Here is an 11,422-nt window from a genome sequence, read left to right on the forward strand (position 1 = left end):
CCATCTCGTACAGATTTTTCAAAAAACGTTATAACGCATTACATAAAAGAAAGGCCACTACACGTAGTTTTGAGACTAAAAGACGTAGATTTCACACAAATAATTAGGATGAATGGGGATCCATATTTGTATGACATCAGTGTTCATCCATTTTCTTCAGTTTGTTTGTATTTTTCTTAATAATTTTTCTTAACTTAATAATAAAAATTGTCATTGTGGTAAACGAAATAATTATTTGATCTAAGTAAGAGTGTTTTTCTTCCCGATTTGTAAAAAATCCTTACGTGATAGAAAAAAATGAATATTATTTTTGAAGTCTGCGTAGTTGAATTATGGAAAATCCGTTATTAAAACCAAAACAACTTTCATGAAGTTTAAATTCGCAGGCCTGTGTAATTAAAGCAGGATAAAAACAAGAGACCAAAAAGTTCGTCTTCGCTTCATGAGGTCAAAGAGTTTCCAGCCAGGGTGGACAAAGTCCATAACTGCCAAGCTGTAAAAGAATAAGCTATCCGACCGCCTAAGATTGATACTTTTAATTTGAGGATGGCCAAGCGTACCCAGACTGTGTATCAGAAAGTTAGTGTTTCACGTCCTGTTGTTGAAAAAAAAACATCTGCTCTATGGTATTGTGGGTGCTTTATAAAAGTGATACCAAATTCCACTATTCGATCAGAGTTGGTGGTAAATGCTGTTGACTAGTTGCCTTCCTTCTAGTGTGTCTGCTCAAAATTAGGGACGGATATGCGCAGATAACTTTTGTGTAACTTTACACGAAAATTGTAGAAACAAAAGAAAAACATACTCCTGAGATGATAGTTTTTAAACTTTACCTGACCTCAGCAGGTGAATATTGATCATTAAATAGTTTTTCTGAAGATAACACACTTTCTTTAACTTCCTATGTTAAGCGATTCAATATTATCAATAAGATAACTTATAATCCTACTTTAGGTGATATAAATTGGAACTGAGATTTTTCGATGTCATTGTTTATTGTGATGATTTTTTGCGGGAATTCCCCACTAACAATCGTTCCTCAACAGAAAATATTTCAGTGAAAATCAAATGATGTAATTGGATATTCTATATATTACCTTCCACAGTCTACATGCTAATGTAGGTGGCGTTACTGGAATGTTACAGGTGCACTTAATCTTAAGCAATCAATTATTTGTTTATTTCGATATACATGGGACAAATTTTGTTACCCTAACTTTCTATTTTGAACCGAGAGTTTCAAATTTTGTATTAATAACGGTTTTATCCTAAACAGTGGCCACCTTCAAAACCGAGCAGTCTCTTCATCAGTATTTCGGGAAGGCTAAAGATATGTATCGAAGTTAATGCTAAAATTTTGAAAAATTAAGATGTATGAAAAGTTTTATGAAATGTATCAGAGACCAGTCGCATGGTGCGCAGGTGGGTGGTGAGGTTTGCGAGTATTATTCCGCCGGCGCCATCGTCAAAATGCCAAAATAGTTAGACAAAATTAGCTAACAAAACACCGTAACAATTCCATAAATAGCTCAGCTGACATTCCACTAGGCTGACTGTAGACACTAAGATTCCTACACTAATTTACAAGTAATGCTGGTTTCTATCGTGAGTAAGAAGGTGAAAATATCACCGCTGTTTGAAGGTTATGCGACTTGTTGTGGGAAGTGGACACTTTCATCGTTTCGTTTCCATAACAACAAAACTAGTTTACAACATTCTTTAAAAAACATGGCCTGGGGAGGTTCAACACTTTTTGAACTTATCCCCCACTCAATGATTTACGACGATTTCAACAATACCGAAACTAGTGAAACTCCTGTCTCAAGATTTGTATATAAATGTGCAAAGACACATATGCGTATCTTTTTTTTCTTTTTCTTTGTGCAGACATATTTATCTTTTATATGTTGGCATTAACAACAAAAAGTTTCCATTTAAATCACCATAGAAAGTCTTGGTTGCTTTACGATGTTGCTATTCTTTACGTGTTATTGCGTTGTGTTCCTTGGATCAAAAGATGTAACCAACAACGAAATAAAAGATATTTCAAGCATTTACACACAATGAAAGGTTAAATTAAACGCTTATTTTATCCCAGTCTAAAGATTAGGTGATAATTGTTAACCTTTAATTATAGTATAGTAATTATTTGTGGCATATTTGTTGCTATTAATAATTCTTGAAATGAATCTACAAGTTAGAGAAAATTCACTACACATTGTTTATTCCTATCAAAGATACTTGTAATTTATTTTCGTACAAGCACCAAAACCAAGACATTTACTGATTACATAAATAACTAGTTACCGGAAAAATTCAGTTTGAACTGACAGATCTGTCTTTGTACATTAACATTCGACCTTGAAATATAAAACAGATAGAATTTTAATTTCATTTCTGGGCAGGCTGGTTTCAAAGTTTTACTTAACCTAACTTCAAATAAAGATCTGTCCTAAGGCCTCGCCCCCCCCCCCCACAGTGGCACAGCGGTATGTCTGCGGACTTACAACGCTAGAAACCGGGTTTAGATACCCGTGATGGGCAGACCACAGATAGCCCATTGTGTAGCTTTGTGCTTAACTTCAAACTTATCAAACTTACTTAAGGCCTAGTCAACTATAGTCGAGTATGTATAAAAGTATTTTGCTTCCATCAAATATCCCTGGCCACAGTGACCCAAATATCTGATTAGGAGATAAGGGCAATCTGACAAGAATATCTGGATATAGGCTTGAGTTTCGTGCATTATGACTTGATATAGACATAAATCTATTTAGACCGAACCAAAGTAAAGTTAAAATTTAGAAGTTCGATTTGACCTCCCATTCCACAATATAATATACAAGAATTAAAAGTAGCTAAAAACAGTATTTCGAAATAAGAAAGACTAAATTTTCAGTTTGATTATGAAGTAGAATCTGCAGCAGTGTTTATTACTGAAATGTTTTGTTTATCACTTATACTTTGTTTGGTGATTTCAGACTCTGAAAACATCAAGGTCCCACCTTCTTTCGCCTTTCTTCACCATTACAGGATATGTGAAGATGGAGGATATCAATGTTTGAAAAAACCTTCAGTTATTGACAGGACAGCTTTGTATCTAAACAGCACCTTATTGTCTCGTGTCCGGAATATGTGTCGCAGGAGCTTTGCAGGTGCGTGTCCTCCGTCACCTCCACTAGGGTCCCCCTGGTGACTGCAGATCCTTATGTTACATTATGAACTTGTTGTATTCCGATGTAATTGTTCAAATTATCATCTCTACATGTATTATATTCAAAACAATAAAAAATTTCAAAAGATGTTGCAAAATGACTTAACAGGTCTGTCTATATGTTAGATTTCGTTTAGTGCTTAACCAGTCTTGTACGACTTAGAGATACCGTAAAAAAATATTTATTGTAATTTTTTGTAGTTTTGACACATTTTCCATTTTCAAATACAGATATATATCAATGATACAGTTCCTCACAGAAAAGCAACAACATATTATACATATATTGTCGTGTTTACTGTTTAGTTGGTGATCTGGAAACGATGAAATTTTTATTTTCCAGTATATAAGTATGTTGCAAGTTAACAAAATAAAAAAACAAAATATATATATAAGTGTGCGTGTTTGTGTGTATTTATATATACATAAACTGGTAGGTATTGTTATAAAGAAGTTAGAAGCTGTGAATGATTATTTGTAACAATATTTCACAGAGTGTTCCCATTATTCTATTGTCAGAATATATGCCTGTTTTGAATAACCGATTCTATTTGTTTACTTACTATTGGCTTACTCTTTAGTGCCTGAGATGCAATTTTTGACACGCTAAAGTGTCTTCTTTGAAATAATTTATATGTTAATATGTCGTGTATTTCAAATAGTTATTAAACTAAACCTTCAATATTCCAGTCATTTTTGACGCATAATGCTTATCTAGTTCTACATAATGAAAATAAATATTTAAAAGCGAAGACAGCGGCATTATCAAATTAGTCAATAAGTAAGCATTCTTTTATACGTCTTAATGTTTCATGTGCTAATCAGACTAAGGACAAAAAAAAACGTTTTATTATTATTATTTTTAAAATACTCAACACACGCTAGTACCAAGTGAAATTTTGGCAATAATGTTTTCACGTAAGAATTACTAGAATACATTTTGTAACGATTAAACACGCACCAGAATGGGAGAATAATAAAAAAAGTAACTTTCCATGTCAGACCAAAGTCCACAAGGATCACAGAAATAATCAAGTTTTGGATCACAGAAATAATCAAGTTTTAGATATCTATTAATTTATATTGATATACAATACCAGTATCTAACGTTTTAATCAAATACCTAAGCTCCTCATCCCACCCCTTCCAGTCGCGCTCACTGACATTTAACAATTCAGAAGTTGTGAATGCTTTTTGTGAGCTTTTTTTTATGCCTCTGCCACTCTGTTTGATATTTTGTATTCTTATTATTTTTGTTTGCCGTGTTATTGAAATATTGCATACAGTACTATTCTGAGACTGTTTGTTTGATTATGGAATTTCGCGCAAAGCTACTCGAGAGCTATATGCACTAGCCGTCCCTAATCTTTAGATGAAAGATACAATTCATCAAGGAACCTGTGATCCATAACAATCCATTATGTGCTAACCACTGAGCCACAGTTGTCCCATTGTAAGTTATAGTATTTTCATCATTTTAATACAGCTTTGTTTTAGATCCCTCGTTTTAATTCTTTTTGGTAATTTTCTCGCTGAAAACTCTCACTACCCTGACTTTATTATCTCATCCTTAACGAATTGTCATCTTAATTATAGGTACACAAAATTTCTGAAATAATTTCTCATGACAAACCAGTGATCCATCCCTATCACGAGAAGTCCGTAAGTTTAAATAAAAAAAAAGTTTGTTTCCAAACCAGCACCAAGGAAGATTATGTTCGTTTTCTACAACATGACTGGATTATAATGATTTTTAACACCTTCAGTCACCCAAGAACGTGTAACAGATATCTTCAGGCTATTATCCTTCATCATGTAGACAATTAATTGGTCCTGCATAAAGAATATAAGGGTGCAGTTACGTAGGATAACATATTCATGATTTACTGTGTTTATTAGACCATACCGCGCAAGGCTGTTTTCGGAACCACGTTCATCAATGTGGTTTTATCTTCTAATTTACTGACAGAACGATTACTACAATTCGATTTAATTTGTTGTATTTTTCTCCTCCAAAGAATAACCATATGATAAGAAAGTTTACACACCACCTTCATTTTCGCATCTTACTTTTATCCTGAAATCAGGCCTGGGGTTAGTGCGCTCGTCTGTGGGTCGCGGGTTCGAATCCTCGTCATCGAACATGCTTGCCCTTTCAGCTGGGAGGGTGTTATAATGTGACGGTAAATGCTATTATTCGTTATTAAAAGTGTAGCCCAATAATTGGCAGTGGGTAGTATTGACTAGGTGACTTCCCTCTAGTTTATCACTGCTAAATTGGGAACAGGCAGCGCAGACAGCCCTCAAGTAGCTTTGCGCAAAATTCAAAACAAACCAAAGTCTGAAATCAATGTGCATTTCACTTTTTCGCGCGATAAGTCAAAAGCAAAATAATAATAAAAAAACACTTTCTTTTCTGAACTGGAATTACGACTTTCTTTCATCTTCAATAAAGTCTACTGCAAAATCCACTTATCTAATTGTCCATTGTATATCATAGACTGATAAGCATGAAACTGAAAACGTTGAAACAATAATTTTGAACGTCCAACCTGCCTCAAATGATTAGTCAGTTCAAGCAATAATCAACAAAGACCTTCCACTTGACCCATCCAATTCTCTTAACTATAGGCTTTTTAATCATCAGGAAATGAGGAAAAACACCCAGGTTACTGACCCACTATCTGAAGAAGCGTTCGCCACAAGACTTTTGTCCTTTGTTTTGGGCAAATTTCAGAAACTATCGAGTATTCAGTAAATCTTAACCAGTTAAGACCTACCTCACTTTGAGATGTTCCTATTGAGTTTCGGAAACCACTTTCCTCAACATTTCTCTGACGCCTAATTCATGTAATCCTCTCCTAATTTTCATTTTGTTGTGCAACAATATCCATCTAATAAATTGTAAAACTTGCTTTTCAATCTGTTCTTTCTTGTTCCATTTTTCTCCTGTTATTTTAATCTGTCATTGTTATTTACATTTTTCTGATTTCTTATATATTACTGTTTTCCGCCTTCACCAGTTTTATTTATTTGGTTTGTTTCCTTGGCCAGTGTTAGTTAGTTAATTATCAATGGTTGTTTGCTTTTTCTTATTGGTACACGCTTTGTTTTTTATTTTCTCATCCTTTTGTTTTTGGCTACAGTCAGTTTTCACGGTATAGTTATTATCTGCTACAACAAGATGGTGAGTAAGTATACGCTTCCTGGACATCTCGATATTTAATCAACTAATTACCATTGTAAAACTGAGCTGAAACAATATTCGTTTCTCTATTTTCTTAGATCATACATACATACCAACACCTATACATCATAATAAATACCTCTCTTTCTCGACCACATTCCACTAAACTTGTATAGATTTATCATTATTTACCTGTATCAGTTTGACGAATACCTACGCCAGCAAATCAATAAGATGGATAGACCTACATTCCATATACACATATACATACGCTATTTTGCCAGAAGTATCCCTACAACAATCCTTTAACATATGGATCAAGAGAAGTAACACACATCAGCGGCTTAGAATGGTAGTATCAAAGTCTGTCTGTGAAATCGATTATGAAATATGTGTAAAGATTGGCCATGCTCGTCATCTATACATGAGACCATTTAAAGATATGGAGAACTTCATAGTACAATATTTAAATCACTTTCAACTCATCCAAGACAGGTGCCACAGCAGGCAAACTTTCGCTTGTTGGAAGTAATGTTTTCAATAAGTCCCTCCGGTGAGACAGCGGTAGCTCTACGTACTTACAATGATAAAATCCGGGGTTTGATTCCCCGTTGTGGACATAGCAGATAGCCTAATGTGGCTTTGCTCTAAAGCAAACAAAATCTTTTCAATAAATTCACTGCGACACTAATGTTATTGTGTACCATCTGTGAGGTCTGTGTATATTCTTTCCATGAAGATGGGTACTTTGGAAAAGGCCACAACACACAAACCATACAACATCATCCAGAATGGGAAACATTTGGTTTTGCGTAAGCGAAATGATATCGATTTTTATAGAGTGATGAAAGCCTCTTCACTCAGTCTTCAAATGATATCCAAAATATGAACCTGATGGCGATAAATTAGTAAATGGACTGTCAATATACTATGCCAAGTATTAAGTATTGTTATGGTATTAGTTGCATTCTGTACATTGGACATTAAATTTAGTTGGAATGTTTATGTAGTTTCTAACTACAAACCACAATTATAAAACGCCTCACTGTATTTCTTTGGTTTGTTGACCTACGTTGTGCTGATGAGCCTAAAAGAGGAGAAAGTGCAGTCCACAACAAATGGTGTGGCAAATCAAAGAATATAATAGGTCTCTAAGTCATATATTATATTTTCAACACTAGCTTTGGTAAAAAATAAAATAAATGTGTAATATCACTATCTAGAACATTTCTGCATGATTAAATGCCCTGAAATATCTCGAGATCCGAAATGAACATGCTCTAAGAGCCATGGTGAACCTTTCTAGTCAGCAAACCAAGATGTTGTTTCATCAGGATATTACTTCATGCTACAAAATAAGCCAAACTTTTGTTTCATCAGGATATTAATTCATGCTACAAAACAACTATTGTTTCATCAGGATATTACTTCATGCTACAAAGTAAGCCAAACTGTTGTTTTATCAGGATATTGCTCCATGCTACAAGATACCTAAGACGCATGTCCAGTTTCAAAGTATATGTGTTTTTGTGTGTGTTTTAAATGACGTAATCAAATACCAAATCGTAACATATTTTCAAGACCATCTAGAAGAGTTAGTTTAGGTTAGATCACAGACTTCTAGTCTTCACGATGTGATTAAGCTTTTAAAACAGTTTTAAAAACTAATTTCACTACACATTTCATGGACAGCACCAAAGAAGTTCAATATCGAGTGATGAGGACCCTTTCAATAACTACTTTTCTGGACATTTTTGACAAGGCAGTATATAGCTATGTATACTCAACAAAGCAGACACTTAAGACAATATTTTGTGAATCTAACTTGTCAATCAGAAACTAATGTGTTGGAAACATTTGTGTATATGATACTGTACTAGTTAGTGTATGGTTAAACTGGCCGGTTCGCATTCAGGTTATCTGAAATCCCAGTATAGAACTCATTATAGTTAGACACACTATTTTTCTTCCTCAAAGCAGTCAATAAATTTGTGAGATGTTAGAACCTGAACCGCGTATTGGAATCACTTAACCCTTGAATCCAAAACTGGAAAAGTGATTTTTCTATGATAGTTAAACACAAGTCTTTACCCCCCATTCAAAAGGGCACTTCGCTACCGTGCCCACTCCGCTGTTCCACCCCACCCCCCCAAGGCTGTGTGTTTTATAGATTAAGAATGCTGGGATACATTATGATAAGCTATTTTTCAATCAATTGCTTTTCTTAGGGCTAACAACGCTAAAAATCGAGTCTAGATACCTGTGGTGGGCAGAGCACAAATAATATATTGTGTAGCTCTGTGTTTAACAACTAGGAAATAATTAAAATACTTTATTAGCAATTATATGAATTTGGTTGTAGTTTCAAAAAAACAAAAAACTAAACGAGTATACTTTTCCATAACGTATTTAATAGATGATATTTTTGCAATTCGTTAATTAGTACTTTCAAATATCTGATTTCATTTCTGAGAACCTGAGCACTGTATTTATTGAACTTTGAATGTTTGTAATTAAGCACAAAGCTACACAATGGGCTATCTGTGCTCTGCCAACCACGGGTATCGAAACCCGGATTATAGCGTTGTAAGTCCGTAGACATGCCGCTGTGCCACTGGAGGACAACTTTGAATGTAACAATTATTTTATTTCTTGCAGTGAATTTGATAAAACATTGTCCTGTTAATATAAAAGAGTTGAATTTTATTATCTTCGTTATAGAAAATGAATAAATAGTTTTCTAATTACACAGACCTGCGATGGTTTTATTGTATTGAAATTTTTACATGTTCTACGATAATGCCTGTTCGCAGTATCCGAAAATGATATCTATTTATCTCCATCACGTATAATTTTTCATAAAACGTCATAACGCAATACATAAAAGAAAGACCACAACAACACGTAGTTTCGAGACTAAAAGACGTAGATTTCACACACAAAAAATCAGGATGAATGAGGATGCATATTCGTTTGACATCAATGCTCTTCCCTTTTCTTCAGTTTGTTTGTTTGTATTTTTGTTAACATACATGATAATATAAAATGTTCATCGTGGTAAACGAAATAACAATTTGATCTAAGTAAGAGTTTTTTCTTCTTCCCAATTTGTAAGGAATCCTTACGTGAGAGAAAAAAAAAATGAATATTATTTCCGAAAATCCGTTATTAAAACCAAAACAACTTTTATGAAGTTTAAATTCACAGGCCTGTGATATCTAAGGCATTGATGATGTTTGTGTCATTTTACAGTTCATATTTATTAAGATTTTTTTTTTTGCATTTACCATTAATGCAATTTTTCATACATTACTTTTTCAGTCTTTAAAAGTTCAAAAAATATATATATTCAAACATCAAATAAACACAAAATATCTTCAGACTGTTTATTTGTTTTCATACACGGGATTTCATCAATTCGAAATGTGAACGAACAGAATGTAAGAAACGAAATATTGCCATAAAAATAATTAGCATTAAGTTTCATTCAAGCCGAATAAAAATTAACCTGTATCAACTTTTTTGTTTTAAGTTATATATATATATATATTTAAGTAGCATATTTTAAACTCATATATCTTTTAGTTAAGTCCTTTCTAGTAAAAGATTCGTCACTGATGAAAAAAAAAGGTACTCAAGAAAACTGAGAATCGTCGTTTTTATAAGAAGTATGAAAGGGGATGTATTCAATTCAATTCATTTCACACGGTACAATAAAATCATATATGTGTATAATACCGACATTAAGAAAGAAATGTATATATATATAAACCGAACAATAACACATATATACCGAAACACGTTTCTTTCTTTATGCGTGTTTTGCGTTCATGTTCCTATCTTCGAAATATTTCTTTCAATCAGTCGACGGAGGAAGTTCCGTTTTTTGTTGTTTTTTTTTCTTGAAATTCTCTCACAAAAGGAAACACTTCTGTTCTTAATAAGTTTTTTTTTTTTTCTCTAGATTGACCGTTCAGCACAAACGAAGACTGACGGATGGATGTTGATATCGACAGGAAATTTTAGGAATTACAAGAAATGAATAATTTTCCTGTAATGTACTCTTGAAAATAAGTGTTCAGGAAATACAGAGCTTGACAGACATTCGGCAATTATATATATAGTTACTAACGTAGTGACAACTCGTTGAAAGTGCGAATCGTAGCATCGTGGACGCCGTGTTTAGTACTTACATATTTAGATGACCAGATATTGGCGATCATTCTAAAGTGCAATACCGCCATGGTTGTTTGGTTGTAAGTAAGCACAAAGCTACACAATGGGTTATCTCTGCTCTGCCCACTACGGGTATCGAAACGCGGTTTCTAGCGATGTAATTCCGCAGACATACCGCTGTGCCACTGAGGGACACCGCCATGGTTACTCATAGATAGAAAGAACTTTCGTATAGCAATAATGTTAAATGATATATAACCAAAAGACAGGACAGTGCATCTGGGGAAATCGAACAAACAGGTCAGGTCTATTTAGCACGATGGTACCTGCACTCAACAGATACATGTTAACTCAATGTGATATAATAAAAAACTTTCAATTTTATTTTGTAAAAGAGAAATAGAACAAAGAAACTGACTAATCTTCCTCGAGCTACTTCGTGTAATGTTTGTATGTATTAACTGTTTCCTGAAGAACGTTTCTCTAATTACAATAAAGTATATCTAAGAAAAAATGTGACTGTCTTAACTTAGGCGTTTGTCAAGTTCAGGATGAAAAGTTCATGAAAAAAGAAAAGAAAAAGATACAGTTGGATAATACGCCGTTGTGTTACTAGTTTTATGTTCTGTTTAAAACAGAAAAATTAGTATTACCTCATTTACGTCATAATCCATGCGAGGAAGCACAGAGTTGTTACGTTTGATCTAAATTGAAATACAGTAGAGCTAAAAACTTTAACCGTTTTCAGTCTTAAGTAAAAGGTGATACAGTCGCGTTTATACATTCAGTGTGAAGTGAAAGTTTGTTTTTGTTTTGAATTTTGCACAAAGCTATACGAGGGCTAT

The 11,422-nt window shown here is 33.7% G+C and overlaps 1 protein-coding gene across 1 annotated transcript in view; it reads left to right on the forward strand.

Moving 5' to 3' along the window:
• Positions 1-10,370, forward strand: part of LOC106470477 (beta-1,4-galactosyltransferase galt-1-like) — a 21,625-nt gene extending 11,255 nt beyond the window's left edge. Inside the window, exons 2-3 of the mRNA XM_013931035.2 lie at positions 2,982-3,155; positions 10,366-10,370. Of these exons, the coding sequence (XP_013786489.2) occupies positions 2,982-3,155; positions 10,366-10,370 (179 nt within the window). The remainder of the gene's footprint in view (positions 1-2,981; positions 3,156-10,365) is intronic.
• The last annotated feature ends 1,052 nt before the right edge of the window (positions 10,371-11,422 follow it).

The sequence above is a fragment of the Limulus polyphemus genome, unplaced genomic scaffold (genome assembly GCF_000517525.1).
Source record: "Limulus polyphemus unplaced genomic scaffold, Limulus_polyphemus-2.1.2 Scaffold4028, whole genome shotgun sequence".
Lineage (NCBI taxonomy): Eukaryota > Metazoa > Arthropoda > Merostomata > Xiphosura > Limulidae > Limulus > Limulus polyphemus.